Source organism: Bombus pascuorum, chromosome 7 (assembly GCF_905332965.1).
Source record: "Bombus pascuorum chromosome 7, iyBomPasc1.1, whole genome shotgun sequence".
NCBI lineage: Eukaryota > Metazoa > Arthropoda > Insecta > Hymenoptera > Apidae > Bombus > Bombus pascuorum.
The window spans coordinates 5,462,970-5,489,230 of NC_083494.1; the positions used below are offsets into that span (position 1 = coordinate 5,462,970).

The 26,261-nt window shown below is 37.6% G+C and overlaps 2 protein-coding genes across 3 annotated transcripts in view; both read left to right on the forward strand.

The window, feature by feature from the left end:
• Positions 1-2,574: 2,574 nt before the first annotated feature.
• Positions 2,575-26,261, forward strand: part of LOC132909248 (PRKCA-binding protein-like) — a 69,132-nt gene continuing 45,445 nt past the window's right edge. For both annotated transcript variants that reach the window (XM_060963966.1, XM_060963970.1), the window contains exon 1: positions 2,575-2,591. The gene's annotated coding sequence lies outside the window, so the exon portion shown is untranslated. The remainder of the gene's footprint in view (positions 2,592-26,261) is intronic.
• Positions 8,834-10,258, forward strand: LOC132909097 (jerky protein homolog-like). Its single transcript, XM_060963687.1, has one exon. It carries the CDS (start codon positions 8,834-8,836, stop codon positions 10,256-10,258), a length of 1,425 nt encoding a protein of 474 aa, XP_060819670.1.

Below are 26,261 nucleotides of genomic sequence, written 5' to 3' on the forward strand. Positions count from 1 at the left end.
TTCGATATTAAAAAACTGTTAAACACCTTTATAACAATTGAGCCACTGCACCTCGTTATAAAAAGGATTTACCGCAATGCATACAGTGTCTCCAATACGGACACGCAAAGAAACTATTACAACAGAAATCCGGCGTGTGTCAAGTGTGCAGAAAACCATCTAACAACAAACTGCCCATACATAGGAAAGATAAACGAAGTAAAATGCTATAACTGTAATGAAAACCACCCAGCGAGCTATGAAGGTTGCGAAGTCAGAAAACAACTACAACGAAAACTGTTTCCACCTCTTCGAAGCAGAACGTACAGCAACTATCTCTCACAATAAGAAACTACTGAATCAGAGCCAACATCAAATATATAACATGTATCAAACACTAACCACAGAAACATCAATACCTTTGGTAGCCGAAGTTATGCACAAGTAACTAACCAAACGTCACCCTTGTACAACTAAAACCAAAACAACAACAATAACGACCCTATATAAATCAAGGAACTGGTCAAGCAATCCATCTAAAACTCCAAAATGTTAAGAAAAATGATAAGTGAGTAAAATGCAGTACTCAGACAATAAACACAACAAATTACAGTCCAATTACAATTAATTTCAATGATCTACAACAACGTGCCCTCGAAATTAAATCATTTCTGTATAGCGATAATATTGACATATTACCTATTTTAGAAATACATTTCACACCAAAAAGCTACGTGAAAATATCATATAACACCATCTATGATACCTCAGGAAAAGCACACGGAAGAGCCGCAATGATAATAAGAAACGATATCAAATACCACTTACATAGTCAAATTAGTCAGAAACACGTTCAAGCAACCACCGTTACAATACAAACTAACATCAATTACTTCCAGATGTCAATAGTATATGTATCATTGCGACACAAAATGATACATATGTATCATGTACATGTTATGTCCTAGGCGACAGTATTTAGACCAGGCCACACACCGCGGGAAAGATGTCTACACATCCTTACTGCGTACCCTCAATAGTCTTAAGGACCTACCATAAATCTCAAGAATTTTCTAATTAAGGTCCTTCAGACCGAACAAATATCTTTTTACTAAATTGTTTTCTAAAGTTTATTGTCTACTACGGGTTGACACGTAAAGGTTGGTTTTTCTCGCGTATGATGCTTCCCACTAGCAACTCTCCCTCTCTCTCTCTCTCTCTCTCTCTCTCTCTCTCTCTCTCTCTCTCTCTTTCGGGGGCGGTTAGCACCCTTCCTCAGTCATTAACCTAGAAAATTAGCCAATTGACAGTTAAGTCTATTTCTCTCACTCTCCTAACAAAAACTTGTCCTTAACAAATCAGCTTATTTCGTGTCCTTAGACCCACCCATCGCAAGTTTTCCTCCGCAGTATTATGTTCACATAAAGTTAGTCTTTATACATTTTTTGAACCGTCATCATCTAACCTTACGTCGCGTACTCTGCATTATAACTCTGTCTATCAATCGAAACTTAATTATATTTTATCAATTTGTATCTTTCTAGTCAACAAATTGTTTGAATAAACTAATTTATACCTGTTAATTCAGTGTATACTCAATTGAACCACCCCTATTATCCTAACAGAAATAAGGGGATCGATCAGTTCGTGGCGTCGATTATTTAATCGTAACGAGGACTCTCGTTGACGTGCTATCTCGCGATCGCGTGTCTCTGCGAACGGTCGAAACACCATAGATGACAAATAAATCACAGCGGGAGACTTTAATGCAAATCACATGTTATGGGGCTCAAGAATTAACACACCTCGAGTTAGAACACTAGGAATATATATTAGAACTAGTAATCTCAAAATATTATCCACAGACAGACCAACATACGGACAGACAGATCTAAAAAAGCTCCTGAATTGCTCCATTTTGCAGTTATAAAAGGACTAAACGCAAACAAATTAAAAATAACATTCAGTTTTGAGCTTAGCTCCGAACCTACATCGATAATAAAGAATACACAAGCAAACCAATACTTTATAGCAAACCAGAGTCGCTTTGCAATAAAAGCACCAAATGGCAAACATTTAAAGAACTAATCTAGGGAAAAATCAACTGCAATATTCCACTAAAAGCACACGAAAACATCGAACAGGTAGTAACAACATTAATAGAAATTATACAAGAAGCAGCATGGACATCTCGTATTGATGAAGCAAACAACAGGCAAACAAAAATAATTCCAAGAGACATTCTTGGCAAAATCAGAGAAAAATGGAATGCGAAAGCAAAATGACAAATATCAATTTGCCAAATTAAAAGTATAGAGTTCAACGAGAACGTAAATATAAGAATACCATTGCGCGTCTTTCCTTGTCTTCCATATATAGTAGAATAATTATTACTGCAATTAATAATAATAAATGTATTTGAATAATACAACAGCTTTTCTGTACTGTGTGTCATATATTTCAAAACAAATGGTACACACAAACAATTAAACGCTACATCAAATCGTATGCGTTTCACAATTTTCTTATGGCTAAATCATATTATATTTCTTAATATATTTTTTAATATATACGTTTTAATATACACGTTTTAATATAAGCAGTTCCTCCGAGTTACATTCATTTTGTGCTTCAAACCATGTTAACTCATTATTTGAACCTTCGAATGAGAAGGCCTAGCTTCATCGTCGGCAATACCTATATTCGCTTTATCCAAAGTTTTGTCTTCAAAATTTTGAAGAACTTCGTCAGTACATATCTTCATGACTATATCATGTAATTTACCAATTACAAACCAGTTTGGCACATCGGCTGCATCGCACCGTTCGCATCCAGGTAAGCTATGCAGCAATTAAACTGTTTCATCTACTATTTCATTTCTTATTTATTTCTTTTAGTATTCCGCACTCCCATGCTTCAAAAGGCTGTTCCACGCGTTTATCATTATTACATTCTCGACATATGACCAAGCATCATGTACAATGCGGCAGCAATCCCACACGTTTAATTTTTTATGGATGTCTATCACTTCATCCTCCGTATTGCAAAAATGTAATGAAGCTAATGTTTGCACCATTTCCTTTCAGTATTTTCGCTTGAAACATGCAATTATTCCACAATTCATTGGTTGTCTGAGTGGTGTTACGTCAAGTGGAGGACTCATAACTGTAACGAATTCATCTTTTTTATTTAGATCCTCGAGATTGGGAAGCGACCTAGCATTATCTAGTAGCAACAACGTTTTCTCCCTGCGCCCGTTCTTCTCTTATCTTTCTGTTACTCATTCTAAGAAACATTCTTCGAATCATAGATTAAAAATGGTGCTGTTTATCCAAGCATTGGTGTTTGCCCAAGCATAGATGCCAAGGACATTATTGACGCTCCTCGAGAACTATCTCGAGGACAGAAAGATTGTACGAAGAACGACAGGAAGAACAGTAAGCCGAAATGTGTACGCCAGTGCCCCACAGAGATCGATACTTGGACCGCTGCTGCGGAACCTGGTGTACAACGGTCTACTGAAGGAGTTGAATGGCATTCCGAAAATGAATGCCGTCGCTTTTGCCGCAGACTACTTGACGATGATTCTCGACGTGGCCAAGCAGAAAGAGGTGGGCAATAAATTAAGTACGGTGTTGGGTGTGTTCATCCGGTGGTGTGTCGATAAAGGATTCAAGATCGCACAGGAGAAAATCGAGGTGAAACTGCTGAGGGGCAAGCGGATCCCCAAGGTAATTGAGATAAATGTGGAGGGGCACCTTTTGACCACGAAGCAGGAGATTAGATTACGTAGGGATGCAGGTAGATAACTGCAAAAGGTTCGGGGCTCGTGAAAGTGTGCGGTAAGACCGATGCCCTCATCGGAGCATTGAGATCGCTGCTGCCCAATGTGAAGGGTCCCATCGGCTCTACGCCGAAGCTCTATTATGGAGTTTGGGAGTCGGTAGTGCTCTATGCGGCGCCTGTATGGATAAAGGCGGTAGAAAGGAGAAAGAATAGGAATACTCTCAAGAGAACGCAAAGGGCCGCATTGACAAGATCATCTACGGCGTATCGCACAGTGCCTCACGCAGCACCGTGCGTGCTTACGGGTACCTTACTCTTACCTACTATACAATCGAGCTCCGGGCCGAAAAATATCGAATTAAAGAAGAATATCTGCAGTCACGATACGATACCCATTCAAGAGAAGATCCGGGCTTAGCCTTTTATGAAAGGATCAAGGTTGTGGTGGAGCGTACGGAGGATAAATGGAAGGAGGAGTGGCGTGACTATCGCAGCGACAACTGGACGAAGAGGCTGGTGACGGTCGTCTGCACGTTCAGGAAGCATAGGAGGTATGCGTAATTGCATTTTTCCCTCATCGCGGAACAGAAGGCGTCTCAAGTTTAAACAATCAAACGTCACCAGTATGTTCTATGAATATATATGTAGTATTCTTTTGCCAACTATGTGTATGCCGAGTACTTATTAGGGTTAGGGATCACCGCGACGGAAAACACTTTCTCTCATGCGATCTCATGTGAATGATAATTATTTCCATGAAAATAGCTATGTTTAGAGACTGTAAGCATACATATCTGTACAATGCTGAGAACATAGAATGATTGGAATATGCGCTTATTCAAACACATTCCATAACTTTGTACAGATTTTATAAAGTGTCAGCTATTTATTAATAATAAACATGGGACTTGTTTAGTACAAGTATATTCCTTGTTCCAGTTTCAAGTTAAGAGAATATTTAATACCAATTACGACGAGAATTAGAGTTAACAGTAAAGAAATATAATTCTAGCGTAATGTTGAAACTGTAATAAAAATATCAACGTTTCCTTTGAATTACAGCAAATTCCCGAATACTTGAGCACATAGTAGTGTATGAAATTAAGGTGGTGTACATAATTTGATTAATGCACTGGATTCAAGTAACAATAGGGCAATCGTTCATGTCTCATTTATGATTTCGTAATCATCATCATCGTGGGTTCATATTTTGCTGAATCTAGTGGTCATCGACAACTGGTCGGTGGCATATAACGGTACTAATTTGAGTATTATAAACAGCATTCTCCTAAATAATGACCATGTAAAGCGCAAGATTGCATATGCGCTTGTATAAAATAGAGAAGAAGATCAGGATTATTCTAAAGTTTTATTTTCACGATACCTGTATTTTAATGAGCGCAATTTATTATTGCTTACTGCTACGTCCGGTGACTGTACGATCGAGGCGTCCATCAGCTGTGCACATATAATTAAGCGAGTCGCAATAATCCTAAAGAACTGCCATAAATCTGTGGCGGCACTTGACAGCAAATATACTACCACTCGACACTAACTAGCGTCGGACGATGGCAGCGCTCCCCCTCCCCCTCCCCATCCCTCTTATCCAACGCGCCCAAAAGTCCCACAGCACACAAAAAGTAGACTACCGTAGCGTCCTGTTTTGCGGCCAAGTTTTCAGGACAAAAATAACAATTAAAAACAAGACCACACAAAAACTCCGCTCCCCAGCGGCTTAAATACAAAAAAAAAAAGCTCAACACAAGAATGAAAACACAAAAAATTGTAAAAACTCCGCCATACAATAAAGTATGGCTACGTCGTACCGTCGCGTATCGGTACTTTTGCCTAACCCATCTTATTAAAATTCATAGTTTATTGTGAATTACTAAAATGTATTAAAAAACAAATCTTGGAAAAATAAGCGATTATTAAAAAAAAATAAAAAAAAGAATATGGCAGCGCAGTGGTTAGCGCCTTAGATTACGAACGTTCGGAACCCGGATTTCAAATCCCGGCGACCGGAGATCGATATTTTCTTTCACACATCTAAGTTCACATCCCAGCAGCGACATCTACACACTAGCAGCATCAGTAACTACAACTATCACGGCCTATTCACCTCAAACCTAAACAGTTTGATTTTACCGTCAAGGCTGTTAAGTGGTACAAAACACCTTCAAATCGAGAAAAACACCTTATGGTTATTGCTCTGACGGGTAAAAATAGAGGAAATGTGAGTTTTCCCATGTTTCTCGGGATTCCACCCACAAGCGACCAGTGGTGGGGTGATCATCACCGAGTAAGAGTTTTCCTTTGAAACAGCATTGTCACCGGACATCACTGGATCTGCGACATTAGTACAGTCGAAATTACTGGTTCATCGACAACAGAACAGTCACCATATCTCTAGACTCGATCTCTTCTAACAGATCAGTCGACACCTCTGGACTCGGTCTCCGCCTATAGATCAGTCAACATCTCGTTACCGGATTCTCACCCGTCAATCATTCGTCTACTTCACTTATACTTTACGCAACGGCGTGAATATCTTCTGTATGAAGTTGTTGAAATATATATTATAACCTGTTAACCACAGTGTTATACTCACTCAACCAACCCTATTATCCTAACAGAAATAAGGGGATCAACCTGTTGCTGGCATCGATTATTCTAATCTTAACGGGAATTTACGACATCCATTGACGAGCTTTCACGCGATCACATCACTCAGCGACTGGTCGAACAATCACTTACTTTCTGTCGAAAAAGACAAGTTGTTACTTACATAGTATGCTTCACTGTTGAGAAAGTTCGCAGAATGATTTTTCACTGTAAGCCTATGATTAGCTGTTCGTCGTTTATGGCAAAATATTTAGCACGCCTATTTTTCTTTCGACCGTCATACGCCTCGAACACGGCTGATGATCTTTTTCTCCAAAAAACGGTGTATTAAGACGAAATTTATCCCAAAACGCAAGATAGAAGTAACTGAAGCGGCTGCTATGCTAAAAGAATCATATGGAGTAAATACTATAAAGCCACCAGTCATTTACAATAGGTTGAAAAGGTTTCAAGATGAAACAGAAAACGAATGGAAGACGAAGCTCGTGAGGATTGACATTTTACCTTGCAGACCGATGAGAACATTCTACGTGTTCGAAAACTTGTGTTATCAAAGTGGCGAATCACTGTCTGGATGATCGCTTAGTATCCATCGAAGAACTTAGTATCGCTTTAGGAGGTGCACATCAAATTCCAAATAATGATTTAAAAATGCGAAAATTTGATGCTAGAATTGCTGATCCCACAGTTTGCTGATGAAAATCTACGAACATTTTGAACAGAATCTAAATACACTTAACCTTGTAACGTGGTTAATAATTTATAGTAACATGAAGTGCAAATATTCTCAGTTCATCTTGCTGTAAACATTCGTTGAAAAGGATTGTAAGTAGCTAAAGTAAGGGTGTACCTAGCGCTTAGTCGTTTTACGCAGAGTGCTCACACAGTTACTGGTCAATGCTACTACTGTAGAAACCAACTATACGAAGACAAAAAGAATTAACGTGGGAACATTTTCATCACATTTTGTAACCAGCACGATAGCATATATTTTAATTTTTCATGCCTATAATATTTTCCTGAAAATGCTGATTGCTGATTTTTTAAACTGAATGCGACATACATTTTTGTAAATTTTTTTATTATTTCATAGATTAATATAATTTTACTTATGTACGATATACATAGTTTCTTTCAAGATTATTTCTTATTTCTTATTCATCAAGTTTAAGGCGCATGATCAATACGACTGTTACTGTCCACTGTACAAGATATAGATAAATAATTTTCAAGTGGAAAATATAGATAAATAAATTTTCAAGTGAATAAGTTCCATTCTTATAATTACAAAGCAGTGAATTATTTCCCAAACAACGTGTTTCAGTTTCAAATAAACAGATTGGAACTTACGAAGTTGGGAAGTGACTTTCAAGACTTTCAAGACAAAGCAAACAAACAAATTAACATACACCACAGATTATAATTGTATTACGACGCCAATACGTTATATTTATTATATATACGCAAAACGTCTTAGGAGCGGGAAATTAGTGTTCTAGTACTGGTCCACCTGGTCATTGATGTACGTTATCGCGTTGGTAATAAAAGATAGTAAAATTGTGTATCCTTTCATTTTCCCCAAATATTTATCATTTATGAGAAAAACTGATGGCTACTACCTGTATGAAGACCTTATATATTTAAATTACACACGTTTAAATTACAAAGTAGGAATTATTCGCTACGAGAAGAAGATGGACCAAAACGTCTAAAATGAGTCAAACTAATATTAGTAGTAGTCATTTTATGTAGAAACTATGAAACGCTTTCTTCGATGAAATCAATTTTCCTAAATAGAATTTACGCTGCATTTCCAACGGAGAAACACTCTTTTCCCAATTTATTCGATATTAACAATAAACCATGATGGAAACGTTACAATTGATTTTTAACTCGTTTATCTTCGTAGTTAAAATTATTATTTTTTCCTGTTACAAAATACGCGAAAATATTGGAAAAATAAATGTACGAAAAGAACGTTTGGAATATTCGTAGAATCAATGAGTTGTTTGTCTTTTTAAAAAGTTTACCCTTTATAGGATGGACAGAAGTATAAATTCAGTTATAGAAAAGCATTTATTTATAAACTATTTGCAAATAAAATTGTTCATATTATTCTCATAATAATCTCATAATAAATTCCCATTTTCGTGCTGCCTGTTTCTATCAACTCTTGGTCGAATATTATTTGTTATTTTGATATACAGCATAACCTTGATTATATATTGCGTACATACATCATCCGAACGTTCTATCATCAGAATGTTGTATAATTCTCTATAGTGTATCGTACATACGTATATAGCTATATACGTATATAGTTCATATAGTATTTGTTTTCCCCCAATCAAAATTGTCGACAACCATAACTGTCGAAATAAAATCTCGTCACAGCATTTCAGTACGGTATTGACATTCGAAAAGTTTCAAAATGACGCGAATAATGACGCCAGAACGACAATTGACAATTGACAAAAAATACAAAATCGTTAAGATGAAGGACAAAGGCATGACTCGAAAAACCATAGCAAAAAAGTACGGTATTTCACTATCTACCGTGAACAATATATATGTACAAAGCGAAGAGATTAAAAAACAATTCGAAGGCAACATAGAGGTTATTAGAAGTCCCAGAAAATATATATCGTGGCGAGAGATAACGGATTTAGAAAGAGTTCTTTACCAGTGGTTCATACGATGTAGGGGAAAAGAGATAAAAATAAAAGGGGCAGATATACAGAGAAAAGCTGTGGAACTTAATAAAAAATTAAACGTATATCCTCATTTTGACGCCAGTACACGTTGGTTGCAAAACTTTACCGTACGTTATGATATTACTGATGCCGATATCTGTAGAAATTTTCCAGCCCCAAATGAAGCAGGGAATATCTTCAAAACTGAATTTAAAAAACATCTGCAAGACGAGGAGTGCACATTGGAGAATGTTTACAATGTCGTTTACGCACCAATAATGTGGAAAGCAGTACCGGAAGAAATTTTGACTTTTCACCGTGGGAAATCGACAAGAAACCAAAAAATGTGCGAAGATCATGTTACTGCACTTTTTTGTGCAAATGCTACCGGATGTCACAAGTTGCCGGTACTAATAATCGGCAGTATTGCGGAAACTCAAAGTTTATACAATTTCAATACAGATGCCTTCTCAACTATCTACACATCAAACAGCAATGCTTGGATGGACAGTACCATCTTTAATGAATGGTTCAAAAAACATTTCTTAAAATCAATTAAAGAAAGACAAGAGAAGAACGGACGCAGGGAGAAAACGGTCTTGCTACTAGATAATGCTAGATCGCTTCACGATCTCAAGGATCTAAATAAAAAAGACAACTTCGTTACAGTTATGAGTCTTCCATCTAACGTATCACAACATATACAACCAATGAATTCTGGAATAATCGCATGTTTCAAGCGAAAGTACAGAAAAGAATTGGTGGAAACATTAATGCCATTATCTATATGCAATACGGAGAAAGAACTGATAAACATCCATAAAGAATTAAACATGTGGGATTGCTGCCGCATTGTACATGATGCTTGGTCATATGTCGACGATGCAATAATGAAAAATGCGTGGGACAAGCTTTTGAAGTTTGACGTTATACGTAATGTGGACGCAAAAAAAAGGAAAAGTGACATATTTGAAACAGTTAAATTGCTACATAACTTACCTGGATGCAAACAGTACAATAAATACGATGTGTCAAATTGGTTTGAAATTGATAACATACATGATAAAGTCATGACGATATGTACCGACGAAGCTCTTCAAGATTTTGGAAACAATACTCTGGATCAACTAAACATAAGTATTGTCGACGATGAAGGTGGGCCTTACTATTCATAGCTACCAAAGAAGCTTACATCGTTTGAAATACAAAATGCAAGGAACTCGAAGGAATTGCTCCCATGACGTGTATATTAAAAAATATATTAAGAAATATAATATGATTTAGTGATAAGAAATTGTGGAACGCGTACGATTTTATGTAGCGTTTAATTGTTTGCCTGTACCATTTAGTTTGAAGTATATGACATTCATTAAAGAAAAAACTGTTGTTCTATTGTTCAAACGCATTTATCATTATTTGTTCCGATAATCAAGATTCTACTGTATATGGAAGACAAGGAAAGACGCGAAATGGTCTCCTTGTATTTACATTCTCTTTGTTCTTTATATCTTCAATTTTTTTTTATTATATAATTTGTACTTTACAATTTATTCAGCTGGACATTCGGTACATTTTTCTGACTTAATTGCTAAATAACATGTCGATAGCTACCTCCAGCGGCATACCAACTTCGAGTTTGACTATTTTATTTCTTCAGTCAGTGAGGTGTTTTCTTTTTTGTCTTCTTTCTATGAGAGCTTTGCTCGCTTCAGCAGCCAGCTGGTTAGGATGTGTTGCCGTTCTTTCCTTGTATTTTTTTTTCTTTTTGCATACCTGCCGATTTCTTTTTTAACCCTTGGTATTTTGGAGTCTTTGCGAATATCCTCGTTTCTGACATACCATGGGGCGTTGACTATTGTTTTCAGTATCTTCAGTTGTGGCGACACTAATTTATTTCTGTAATTCATTGCTACTGTCCCCAATAGTGATATTCCGTACGTCCACATTGACTTTATTATCGTTTTGTAGATTTTCAGTTTATTTTCTATGCTGAGTTTGGAGTTTCGACTAGTTAGCCAGTACATCTGTCTTCATTTTATCCGTATTTTGTCTATAATTGATTTTTTATGTTGCTTCCATGTAAGTTGTGTGCCTAAGTGGAGTTCTAGGTATTTAACATGCCTTGTTATGTGCGTGCCATTTAATTGAATATTTGGTGGTATCCGTTTTCGTAGTAAAATGTAATATGATTACATTTACTGGGGTTTGCTATTTGTTTGTCTTGTAGCCATTTTTCTATATTTATGATATGCTCTTGTAGTAACGTGCCTGCTATTTCTGGATTAGTGTGCCTGACTAGTACAGTCGTGTCGTCCGCGAATGTCAGTATTTTGCTGTTGGTAGCTGTTGGTATGTCGACCGTGTATAGTGTGTATAATATTGGTCCCGAGACGTTTCCTTGCGACCTCTGCTTTGATGTCTTTTACTTACGTCCTTTACCTTTACTATAAATGCTCTGTTGCGTACGTATGATTTGAGTAACTGGTGGGTTTGTTCCCCGAAATGTTTTTTGATTGTTTACAAGAGGCTTTCATGGTTCACTTTGTCAAATGCTTTTCCAATATTCATGAAGAGGTCTGTACAGTATTGTTGCTTTTCTATTGCTAGTAAAATTTCATTGACGTGCCTATGTATTTGCTCTATCGTAGAGTGTTTGTTTCTGAAACCAAATTGGTCATCTGGTTTTAATTTTTCTTTCTCTATTGTTGGTTTTAGACGATCGGAAAATATTTTCCTTAATATTTTGGAAAACACAGGAAGTAGTGATATTGATCTTAGGCAACATTATTATCCGTGCTAGCTTCTATGGAGTTGGAAAGTATTGGGTTCTTGAAATTGCATAGAATATTATTGTGATTAAACGTATTGCTTTTGGGGGAAGGTTTTTCAAGATTTTACCATTGATTATGTCGATTCCTCGTACTTTATTGTTTTTTTATTTTAATTTCTTGTGCTGTTGTATTAGGTATGGTGTAGTGCTTGTTAGATGAGGTGCTAGTATTTCGAACCTTACTTTGAGGAAAATAATCTGACTGCGACAGTGAGTAAGAGGAGAATGTCACTGAGAGATTCATCCACAACAGCCATACGGACGACGACGCGATAGCCACTAGCACTGCAATCGACAAGTAATACACCATACCCAAAACAACAGCACAAGAAATAAGAAACATAATAGAAAAAACAAAAAATAACAAAGCACCAGGAATCGATCTAATCAATGGCAAAATATTGAAAAACCTCCCTCCAAAAGCGATACGGCTAATTACAATAATATTCAATGCAATACTAAGAATACAATATTATCCCACATTATGGAAACAGGCACAAATCATAATGTTACCCAAACCAGGCAAAGACCCACATGAAGCAACATCCTACAGACCAATATCACTACTCCCCGTGCTCTCCAAAATACTAGAAAAAGTAATATACGCCCGACTAAAACCAATAATAGAGAAGGAAAAACTAATACCAGACCATCAATTTGGATTCAGAAATAAACACTCCACCATAGAACAAATGCACAGGCTTGTCTACGAAATAATACACACAATAGAAAACAAACAATATTGTACAGCCCTATTCATGGACATAGAGAAAGCTTTCGACAAAATAAACCACGAAAGCCTAATACAAACAATCAAGAAACAATTCCCGGAAAAAATATACCAAATAATAAAATCATACATAAGCAACAGAACCTTCACAGTAAAAATCAAGGACGCACACTCCGAAGCAAAAGACATCAAAGCAGGTGTTCCACAAGGAAGCGTCCTAGGACCCATACTATACACACTATACACGGCCAACATTCCAACAACTACCAATAGCAAAATACTGACATTCGCGGACGACACAGTCGTGCTAGTCAGGCACACTAACCCTGTAACAGCAGCCACAATACTACAAGAACACATCACAAAAATAGAAAAGTGGCTACAGGACAAACAAATCAAAGCTAACCCTAACAAATGCAACCACATCACATTCACATTGAGAAAACAGATAACACCAAACATCTTCCTGAACGGCACGCAAATAACACAAACAAGGCAAGTCAAATACCTTGGACTTCACATAGATACACACTTCACATGGAAACAGCACATCAAATCAATAATAGACAAGATACAGATAGCAAGGAGACAAATGCACTGGCTAACAAGCCGAAAATCCAAACTAAGCACAGAAAACAAACTGAAAATATACAAAATAATCATAAAGCCAATCTGGACATACGGAATTCCACTATGGGGAACAGCAGCAATGAGCCACATAAACAAAATAGAAACAATCCAAGCCAAAATCCTTAGAACAATGGTAAACGCACCGTGGTACGTTAGAAATGAGGACATAAGGAAAGACCTCGGAATACCAACGGTCAAGGAGGAGATTACCAGATTCGCAACAAGATACAGAACAAGAATAGAAACGCACCCGAACCAGCTGGCAGTTGAAACGTGCAACACAACAAACATCGCAAGAAGACTAAAAAGGAAACACCCAATAGACCTCATAAAAGATATAACTTAGAAAAAAAACGAAGCTGGTACCCCGCTGGGGGTAGCCGCCCACATGCTATATTATTTTTTATTTATATTTTTTTTTTTCTTCACCAACAAGATATAACACTTTACCAAATGTCCGCAAGGACAAATTGTAAAATAACCAAAATAAGAAAAAAAAAAAAAAACTGAGAGATTCATGTCTATTGCTAGATTTCCTGATGCTGGGGAACACGGTAAGCACCAGTTTCAGCAGCAAGATAGAATGGCACATGGAGATTGTCTGCAAATTGTGCAAGAACTCTTCCCGATTCAATGGCAAACGAGATGTTCGGATTAACGGCTGCGAACATGCTCCTTTTAACGCTTAACAATAAAAGTTTATGCAAGGTAACCACGATTAGTCGCACACGCTTCGCACGTAAGCAGTTCGGTCTTCTGCAGAAAAAATTGTTTGACAACCAACGATAATGTCGGCGAAAGGATGATACCCCTGCTTTGCAATCAACTTTTAAAGAATCGCTGTTATACGGTGACGTATAACTTCTTAGTTAAGTCGGATACACAAAATTTGGTAAGTATATAACAAACTTCCTGCTTATTTTCCTTTGTCTGCTTCTAAAATACATGAAGTTAATGTTTTGAGCAAGACGTATGTGAAGTATAATGTAATTAATTCAAAAAATACAATTAATACAGATTTCTATAACACGAATATATAATTAAATTTGATCATACGTTGACGAACAGATCAGTACATACATGTTTGTGTCGATGATCTAAATAAAAAGGAGTTTATCGTTTATTTTACGTCGCGTCTATTAACATCATAATAATTTGAAATCATATTCGCAAAGTAACAGTAACCGAACCCTTTCATTAAACATAATTCAGTTTATGCGCCGAAGCTTTAACTATCTCGAAATAAAAAATATGTGACTTAGGCCACTTTCATAATCACCGATACATTTACGCATATACAACAATCCTTACGTCACTACAGCGATTAATTATTAAGTTATTAATTATTAATATTATTAATTATTAAGTACAATTGTTAAATGGACGATAAATGCAGTTAGAGAGATCAATGTACAAAAGTTTTATGTAAGCGAGTCTTTAATTGCATCGTAAATACTTTATTAATGAAAATCGTTAGATCAGTGGTTAAATTATATGTTTAAATTACAAAAAAGTAATTATTCATTAGGAGAAGATGGATCAAAACGTCTAAAATGAATCAAACTAACACTGGTACAATTCATTTTATGTGAGAAGTATGAAATTCTTTGTTTCGACGAATTCAAATTTCATTGAAATAATCTAGGTTGAATTTTCTACGGAACAATACACTGTTTTCAAATTACTCGAAATTAACAATAAAGCACGATGACAACATTACCATTCATTTTTCTCTTTTTCTTCGTAGTTAGAATCATTATTTTTTTCCATTTACAAAGATTTCCATATTTAAAAAGATTACTGTTTATAGGGTGGCCAGAGAAAAATTATTTATTTCTAAACTATTTGCAAATAAAATAACTCTCATTATTCTTATAATAATCTGATAATAAATTCTCATTTTCGTGCTGTTTGCTTCTATCAACTCTTGGTCGAATATTATTTGTTATTTTGATATATAGCATAACCTTGATTATATATATTATTTATACATACATACATCATCCGAACGTTCTATCATCAGAATGTTGTATAATTCTCTATAGTACATATGTATATAGCTATATGCGTACATAGTTCATATAGTATTTGTTTTCTCCCAATCAAGATTGTTGACGACGATAACTGTCAAAATAAAATCTCGTCATAACATTTCAGTGCGGTATTTACATTCGAAACGTTCCAAATAATAATGACGTCCAGACGACAGGATTTGACAATTGATAAAAAAAACCAAATCCTCCAGATGATAGAAAGTGGTGACTCTTACAGAAAGATAGAAAAAATGTTCAATATTGCACCGTCCACTATGACCTATATAAAAAAAAAGGAAACGACATTAAAAAGAAATTTCGAGACCAACACAATGGTTGTTAGTCGTTCCACAAAAAATTTAAATTGTCGCGCAATACGAATTTAGAAACAGTTATTTACCAGTAATGCGTACGATGTATAAATATACGAATAACAGGACCATTGATACGCAAAAAAGCTCTGGAGCTTAATGAAAAATGAAACGGAGATCCTTATTTTAAAGCCAGTAACGGCTGGCTGATATGTTTTAGAGAACGTAACGGTATCCGTCAAGCGGATATCGCTGGAGGGTTTCGAATCCCAAATAATGCTCTTAGACACAGGATTTATAGGATTGTATTTATACAGGATAAATAGGATTTGTTGCGGAAAGCCTCCACTCGCAAAGTGAGGAAAATGGACGTTACTGTTAATTGGTTAATTTCTATGTTGATGGTTAGAAAAGGATGCTGGCCGTCCTTGAGAAAATGTTGCTAGCGGGAAGCAGATCTCCCGTATCTTCCCGTAGTAAGTGACAAATTTACGGGCTGATAGGATAAAGACTGTTTGTCAATTTGAAGGACCTTAGTTAATTAAATCCTAAGATTTACGGCGGGCCCTCGACTAGCTGAAAATATACTGTGAATGATGCATCGACATCTGGCGATCATCTTGCCCGAAGAATAGGGTCTGTGTGTGGCGAACCACGGGGCATTGACACATGAGCCAAGCTCATTATCACAAATCTCGGACAATTATAGTCGAGTTAAATCATAAAGACTAAAGTATTGGGGATTTTCCCAAGAATTCCAAAGGGAAGGCCCCGGTACCCTTTATCTCCGAAATATATATTAAGAATTGTATATTAGTATATTTCTTAATATATATTATAATAATAAGATATACAATATGATTTAACAACAAGAAAGGTTTGGGAAGCGTCCGACTTTATGTAGCGTTTGATTGTTTGTTTGTACCATTTGGTTTGGAATATATGACACTCAATACAGAAAAAGCTGTTGTTCTATTATTCAAACACATTTATCGTTATTAGTTCCGATAATCAAGGTTCTATTATATATGGATGACAATGAAAGACGTGAAATGGTATCCTTGTATTTCCGTCCTTTTTTACTTTTATACCTTCAATTTGATAAATTAGAGTTAAAGTAATTGTTAAAGTAAATCTTTATAGACAATAAACAAGTGTATGGCTCCACAAAAAAAAATGATGATGACCTTAAAATCTTATTTAAGAAATGTCCCTCAGAAAAAATATTATCTACAACTGCGTGTACTTCTCTAAATAGCATAACTTTGTCCTGCGTAGTATTTTTCATACAGCCATTAATAACGACGATATTTAGGTGTTTCGATTTATGTGTCCCATTCTGTATGTAACGATACTCGATAACAAAACTTTCCAACGATTTCGTCGATACAAACATATCACCGAAGCGTAAGTGCCGACAGGCCTAATGGCCATCGATATCTCTACGGTTATATTTGGAAGAAGACGTACGTGGTGTCACGTAATTTTAAATGATAACAGATTAGTTCAGTAAACGGCTGGCTTTATTAGTAGTACAGTTAGGTTTTTCGTACAAAAGGATTAAAAGAACTATCCGGACCCGTCTCGTACCATCAAGGAGGAAAGCTCGGTGTGTGTGTGCCCTTTTGAACTTAGAACGCGGATTCGTCGTCCACACTTTTCGGTAGAAAAGTGAGGGTAACGATCCGCGATGCCCATTGGTTAATAAATGAAACTGTGAAGACAAAGAAAAGCAGAGGTGGTTCGTGGGCATCCTTGTTCATGGGAAAAGCCTGTTATCTCGCCACGCACCCGCTTCCTCCGTAATAGGTAAGAGCGTATAACAAACATAAGGACTATCCGTAAACCGAAAATATTTATATGAAGAGAAATGAAACTGAACAGATTCGGTTTATGGTATCTCCTTAGGTTTGCTGCGGATCAGTGTAATAATGTGTAGGTCTTGGAGTCCAGACCATGAGGAACCTCATAAGGACCATCGCATCTAGCGTAACACGTGCCAAGCAGAAATTCGATCCGTGACAGTGGCAACGGTCGCGAACAACGAACGTGTGCGTAGTGAGAATATTGAAGGGCGACAAAAAGAAACGAATCGGATTAAAAAAACAGTTGAGTTGTAACTGAGAAGTGAGAACCGCCAGTTGGAATTGAGAGTTGTACGTAAAGAGTGAAAAGCGAAAATTGTTAATAAATATACTGTTAAACACCGCCGACTATTTCTTTGGCACCCTACACGTCCTACATCAAAATCACCACATGTATAACAGCGAATATTCATTAGTACGAGTACCTACCAAAGGCGATAGATACACGACTAATCTATCCAAAATTTGAATAGGAACTAAATTTATATTTATAAAATTATATGATATAGAAATAAATACATATACACAAAGTGGCTTCCTTCTTCCTCTCTTCTTTCTCGTATTTCTTATAATTTGTCTCATTAAACAAAAAAGAAACTGTAATTAATTATCTGAATATAATTATTGAGATTGGCGATTTCGCCGATGTAAATGACTTTGAAATTCATTATAGAAACTAAAAGTCGAAAAAAAAAATAATAATTATCATTACTAGTATTTTCAAAGATTTACAAATTGTTGAATGTATGCTATTAAATGAGCAGTAGTCTTGATCTACATCGTTAAACGTAAATGTTGATACAGGTACTCGTTAACATACGTCTCTAAAATATTTAAATCTCCTTAAAAGAAAGTAATAGTTATGTGACACAACGGGTTAATATTTTCTTATAGGGAATAGCGAACTACATCGATCAGTGTATCGAAAAATATAATCTTATTTTTAAAAATGTATATAATTTTTCTCTGACAACGCCTACATCTATCTATATTCTGTCTATATCATACTATATCATCCTAGATCTCCCATATATGTTTCTAAAAACAATTTTCTTCTTCAGTGTATCGGGCCAAAATTATTCGTTTAAGTTATCTGTGCCAGTTAAAAATATTTAGAATTATGTACAATAAAGACAAAGAAGGTAACAATTACATCCGTATTTTTAAATTCGTAAAAGTATTAATAGCTAAAGATTGGTTGATAAATCGGTATTTAAGAACCAGGTCTATTTTTGTCGAAATGTAGTTCTACTGACTAAAACTCCTTTATCGGAGTATTACATCAGAATATTACATGTTCAATAAGAAATATTTAATATGAGCAGTTTCATGCTCAATGTTATCATAGATGAATAATCTATATAATCATCATAATCATTCATTGTTAGAAATTGTAAAAGAAAGACTGTTTCGATCACTCGCGAAGAGATGCGATCGCGAAGAAGCACGTCAACGGGAGTCGTAAATACCCGTTACGATTGTTCAATCGACGTAACGAAATAATCGATCCCCTATTTCGACTATGATAAGAGAGGTGGTTGCTTGAATATTATACTGACTTAACAAATTACAATTTACAGTTTATTATTACAGCTGATATGTAAGATAAGTATGAGTTAATGGAGAGTGATTGCGATCTCAAAACTCGAGTAGAGTAAATTCAGATGGTGAATGAGCGAAAACGGTAAAGCAACTGACTCTCTATGAAGATAATGCTGCGGAGGAAAACTTGTAATGGATGGGTCTAAGGACATGAGATAAGCTGATTCGTTAAGGACAAGTTTTCGTTAGGAGAGTGAGGGAAATAGACTTCGTTGTTAATTGGTTATTTGCTATGTTGGTGGGTGAGGAAGGGTGCTAACCGCCCTCGAGATAATATTGCTAGTGGGAGGCCTCATACGTGAGAAAAACCTACTTTTCCATATCAACCCGTGATGGACAATAAACTTTAGAAAACAATTCAGTGAAAGAATATTTGTTCGGTCTGAAGGATCTTAACTAAAAAATTCCTGAGATTTATGGAGGGTACTTGAGACTATTGAGGATACGTAGTAAGGATGTGAAGACACCTGGTTGCGATCTTGCCCGTGTCGCGTAATTTTAGGTGATAACCAAAAGATTCAGTAGAAAACTGGGTTTATTGGTCACAATTATGTTTTTATGGTCCGTGCGACGTTCCTCGTGGTTTGGCCGCCAAGACCTATACATCGTTACACTGACCCGCAATAAACCTAAGGAACCACCATAAACCGAATCTTTTTAGCTTAATCTCTATTCGTGTAAGTATTTTCGGTTTATGGATGGTCATTAAAATAGTCCTTAGGTTTATTGCACGCTCTTACAAATTACGGAGGAAGCGGATGTTTGCCTAATGGAAAAGTAGGTTTTTCCCATAAACAAGGACATCCATGATCCACGTTGTCAGGAGACTTCCTCATCATATTTTCACTCATTAACGTTGGCTATAACCAATGGGCATCGCGGATCATTACCCTCACTTTCCGACCGAAAAGTGGGGACAACGAATCCAAATCCTTCGTTCAAAGGGCACACCCATCCTGAGCGTTCCTCCGTAATATCATCAGAGCGGACAGTTGAGAGTTAACACCGGTGCGAGTTACCAGATAGTTCGAGGAACTGAAGATATTTCAACACATTCGTCAACACGAAAGGAGTCTCAGGTTGTACTCATTTGTAAGTTCATCAAACGAAGATTCTTCAACACATTCGCCAACACGAACGGAGTCTCAAGTCGTACTCATTTGTAGTTTGTCATTCCACACATAACATTGTATTCACACTGAAGTTGTTGAATCTTTTAAATATATCATATAACCTGTTAAGATCAGAGTTATATTAATTTAAACACCCTCATTATCCCAAAAGAAATAAGGAATCGATCGATTCGTGGCGTCGATTAATCGAATTGTAACGGGAATTTACGATACATTGGCGCGCTTCTTCGAGATCGCGTCTTCCCGCGAACGTTCGATAGTTCATGGTTGTTCGAGCCGAATTCAATGGCATCTGAAAAGAGCATTCGCCAGTGACCACACAATGCCATGTGAACACATCAAATTCAGCAGCGGAAGTGTATCACCACATCGAAGTCAGTGACGTCAGAAGCGTCACCTTCGAAGAGATATAACCCGTTGGTCGAGGAACGCAACCAGGCAGCGTCCCGCCGTAGCTGGACAATCAACAAATAGAAAACTTCAGCAATTTCAATATCAACTACATTACAAATCATGCCGACCACAGCAAAAGTCAACAGCATGCGAAGAAAACGCGATAAACTGTTCGAAAGCACCCTAAAGGTCATAAGGGAAGGTATCGACAAATACGAACAGTCCAACATGCAAGAGATCAATCATCAACCACGTCGTCATCTAAAGGCATCGATTTTCCCGAAGCGAAAATGCATTTGCCAGAAATGCGGCTGCCAGCATTCGACGGGAATTTTGAACATTGGGACGCATTCTACAATACTAATAAAGAAAGTGCCTCAGTACACTGATCTACTGAATTATCTCGAGAATTTAGCACTCGCTTGCATATCACCCTCTGAGACCACGCAGACAAGAAGGTCATAGAGAAGATCAAGATAATCCAAGCGAACCCGTCAACACGAGACACGAGGGCACGCATTTACCGCAACCCAGGTTCAGTCAACAAGTCACACCTACCGAGGATAACACATCATCTGGAGATACGACACATTCAAAGCCAAAACCGTTGGCGAACGCCTTAAGGACGCTAAAAGGACATCCTTATGTTTGAATTGCCTGAAGCGAGGATACACAACGCGAGACTGTCGCGCCGGATCATGTCGGGTGTACGTACAATGGCATCACACGATGCTACATCAGGAAAAGCAATAGTCGAGGTCGAATTCCTCCACATCAAACCGAAGTTCCTCCTAGTCAAGCAGGAGAACAGCAACACCCTCGTCACCTACACGTACTCGAAAATCCTCTAGAACGCACAATTCCGGGACAACACGGACAAACTCGTCTCCAAGTCCATCTGCCAATCCGAGACGAACACATAATAAATGACGCCAACAATCCAGAACTCCAATGAAGACCGAACACACCAGACCAGTAACCTCCAAGGTATTATGCAATGACCTAATGATCACAGCTCAAATCCACATACTAACCGATCAACAGCAACCGATCCGTTGCCGAGCGCTGCTCGACACCGGATCTAGCATGAACTTCATCACGGAAAAGCTGGCAAATGATGACCGACCTTCTCCTATCAGCCGGCTTATACATTCGAGAATGGGCTTCCAACGACCAGGACATACTTTAAGGGTTATACGAACAAGATAAAAGCCGAAGGCTACAATTGGGTGAGTCTCAAACCCTAAAAACACTCAGCATATGTTGGGATTCCCACGATGATGCAATCCTTTACTCGGTCGAGACCAAAGACAAGACCTCTCGTGTTACAAAGCGATCAATTAGTTCTGTGATTGCCAGAATCTACGATCCACTAGGGTTGCTTGCGCCAGTGATTCTTCGAGCGAAGATTTTGCTTCAACAAGCCTGGTCGTTGAAAGTCGACTGGGATGAGTCCCTCCCATCAGACTTGCATTCAGAATGGAACCGATACTGTATCCAATTGTCATTATTTAATGATATTCGATTACCACGCAAAACCATAATAAAATCAGCCATTGAGATTGAACTCCACGGCTTTTATGACGCCAGCGAAAAGGAGCCTGTGTCTATCTTCGTACGCCCTTACGAATCAATCCTGACAGACACACCCAGACACGATTACTCACGGTGAAATCAAAGGTAGCTCCACTCAAATCGCAAACCATTCCATGGCTTGAATTGAGTGGAGCCCTTCTACTCACATCCTTAACCAAGACTATACAGCAAGCATTAACAATCAAAATAAATCGGATAGTTTATTGGACAGATTCCACTATTGTTTTCCATTGGATCAATTCGTCACCAGACACACTCAAAACCTTCGTTGCAAACCGCGTAGCCGAAATTCAAAATAAGACTAGCTTCACCGATTGGCGTTATGTCCCCACCAACAACAATCTTGCGGACCTAATTTCTCGAGGGCAATCACCCTAAGATTTTCTGCGGCTGAATATTTGGCAAACTGGACCACAATGGCTGCAGCAATCGAAAGGGTGTTAGCCTATGTGGAGTCCAGCGCCATTGGCCAACATATCAGAACAAAAAACAGCAAGTTGTCTAGCCACAACTCCCGTCAACCACAGTCTTTAGACAGATATTCATCCTGGCCTAAGTTAATACGAATTACTGCTCGCTGTCTTCGGTGGAAACAAAAACAAAACCGATCGTAAGTATTAACAACAGAGAAACTACGTGTTTCCCACGACAAACTTATCAAACTGCTACAATTCAGCCATTTTTCCGAAGAAATAACAACACTCCAGAAAAATCGAAACATGACAGTCAATGGGAGACTCCAACGACTCAACCCTTTTATCGACAAGGAAGGAGTCAAGTATTGCGCGTCAGGAGTCAAGCGCCGATGGCCTTCGCCCAGAAACACCCGATCATATTGCCCAAATCTCCGATTACATCACGCATAATAGATCATAAACGTAAGGTCAACATGCATTCCGGAACACAGGTTACGTTATACGCAGTGTGACAACGATACTGGTCCATCGATGGGCGAAGTCAAGTATGGCATACGATTAAAAGTTGCATCCGTTGCTGTCACGCTTAACCACCACCGCTGGATTACATAATGGGTAACTTGCCGGAAACTCAAGTAACATCCACAAATGTCGGTGTCGATTATTGTGGTCCATTCCACATCAAGGAGAAACGAGATCTTAACCGCCGTCAGATCAAGATGTACGTAGCCATCTTCGTATGCCGTTAAGACGTGCCGTAGCAGTTAAGGCGGTACACAATGAGCTTGTTGGCGATCTCACGAGCGAAACCTTCATCGCCGTTCTTCGCAGATTCATCGCACGGTGAGGGTTTTGCTCGACCATCCTCTCCGATAACGGCACCAACTTTACCGGCGCAAACAATGAGTTAAAGGAGCTCTATGATCTATTAAAATCAGACGATCATAGAGAAAAGGTAAACGCATTCCTATCCGACAAGCAAATCAAATGGCGCTTCATCCCCCCTCATTCCCCGCATTTCGGTGGGCTATGGGAAGCAGCGGTGAAATCATTCAAACGCCACTTTAGACGCATCATCAGCAACGAATTACTTACTTTCGAACAATTCAACACCCTCATCATCGAAATAGAGTCAATTCTTAACTCTTGACCACTAACGCCAATATCCATTGATCCAAACGATCTCTTAGTCCTTACTCCCGACCATTTCATCATTGGCGATGAAACACATACTATCCAACCGGCTCTCCAGATGGTAACACATAAACAAATCAAACAACATTTTTGGAACCGCTGGCACAAAGAATATCTAAATGAGCTGATCAACCGCAATAAATGGAGCAAGAGTGACACAACATCCAAGAAGGCACAATCGTCATTCTCAGAGAGGACAACGTTCCATCAATGCATTGGCTCTTGGGCCGCATAATTAGGGTTGATCCCTATGTATTATGGAATAATACAGACAGCTACTGTGCAGACGGCAATGAGCATCCTGGAACGCGGCGTCAAACGACTGATCCCCCTACCATGTCAATCCGATCCAGACGAGTCCGGACAATCACTAATAGCGACGGAGGTGGATAAAACACCTGACCCACAAACAGAATTTGGTCGGTGCCCTCTCAACGGAAGGAGGATGTTACGTCGCGTGGGACAGCCCGTACGCCGTCTTTCATTGTCTGACCACCATAGGGAACCACCATAAACAGAATCTCTTTAACGGAATCTTTCATCCTGTAAGTATTTTTTGTTTATGGCTGATACTTAAAACAGCCTTTGGACTTATTATTCGCTCTTAAAAATCACGGAGAAAGCAGGTAGTTACCTAATGGGAAACGCGAATATTTGTCTAACGGAAAAGCTAGTTTTTTCCCATGAACAAGGTCACCAACAAGCCACGTTGGTAGGTGGCTTCCTCTTCCTATCTTTATTCATTACCGTGAATCATAATCAATGGGCATCGCGGATCGTTACCCTCACTTTCCTAACAACAAGTGTGAACAAGAAATCCGCGTTTTTCGTTTAAAAGGCACACCCATACCGAACTTTCCTCCGTAATAACATAAGAGCGAATAGTTAGTTCAAACCAGCTCGAGTTGAAACACAGTTCCAGGAATCAGAAGTCAAGTCAGCAAAATCGCCAAGTCGAAGACAGTCAATCGACAGAAGATACATCATCACAGTCGCCACCACGAAACGAGTCTCAGGTCATACTCATTTGTAGTTTCCATATTACATTCACACTGCGAAAACAGATACCACCAAACATCTTCCTGAACGGCACGCAAATAATACAAACAAGGCAAGTCAAATACCTAGGACTCCACATACATAAACAATTCACATGGAAACAGCATATCAAATCAATAATAGACAAAATACAGACAGCAAGGAGACAAATGCACTGGCTAACAAGTCGAAAATCTAAATTAAGCACAGAAAACAAATTAAAAATATACAAAACAATCATAAAACAAATCTGGACGTACGGAATTCTACTATGGGGAACAGCAGCAATGAGCCATATAAACAAAATTGAGACAATACTAGCTAAAATTCTTAGAAAGATAGTAAACGCCCCATGGTACGTTAGAAACGAGGACATTCGGAAAGACCTGGGAATACCAACGGTCAAGGAGGAGATTACCAGACTCGCAAAAAGATACAGAGAAAGAATAGCAACGCACCCGAACCGACTGGCAGCGGAAACGATCAACACAACAAGCATTGAAAGAAGATTAAAAAGGGAACACCCAACAGATCTCATAAAGAATATAAACTAGCAAACACGAAGATGGTATCTCGCTGGGGGTAGCCACCCACATGCTATATTTTTATTTTTATTTTTTTTTTTTATTCACTAAGATATAATATTTTACCAAATGTCCTTCTGGACAAATTGTAAAAATTTAAATAAATAAACTAGAAAAAAAAATTTGTAGTTTGACATTTCACATATGTAATATTGTATCATATTGAAGTTATTGGATTATTGAAAATATATATTATAACTTGTTAATATCAGCGTTATATTCACTTAACCACACTTATTATCTTAAACGAAATAAGGGATCGATCGATTCGTGGTGTCGATTATTCAAATCATAACGGGAATCGCGTCTCCCTGCGAACGTTCGAAAGTTCATATCCTAACCAGCTGGATGCTGAAGTGAGCAAAGCTCTCATAGAAAGAAGACAAAAAAGAAAAAAGAAGAAATAGAATAGTCAAACTCGAAATTGGTATGCCGCTGGAGGTAGTTATCCACATGTTATTTAGCAATTAAGTCAGAAAAATTTACCGAATGTTCAGCTCAACAAATTGTAAAGTGCAAATTAAATAATAAACAAAAATTGAAGATATAAAAAACAAAGAGAATGTAAATGCAAGGAGACCATTTCGCGTCTTTCCTTGTCTTTCATATGCTGTAGAATCTTGATTATCGGAACTAATAATGATAAATGTGTTTGAATAATAGAACAACAGCTTTTTCTGATGAGTGCCATATACTTCAAACCAAATGGTACAGGCAAACAATTAAACGCTATATAAAATCATACGCGTTCCACAATATCTTATCACTAAATCATATTATATTCCTTAATAAATTTTTTAATATACACATCATAAAAGCAATT

Coding starts and splice junctions, on each gene's coding strand:
- LOC132909097 (XM_060963687.1), top strand. CDS start 8,834: ATGACGCCAGAACGACAATTGACAATTGACAAAAAATACAAAATCGTT.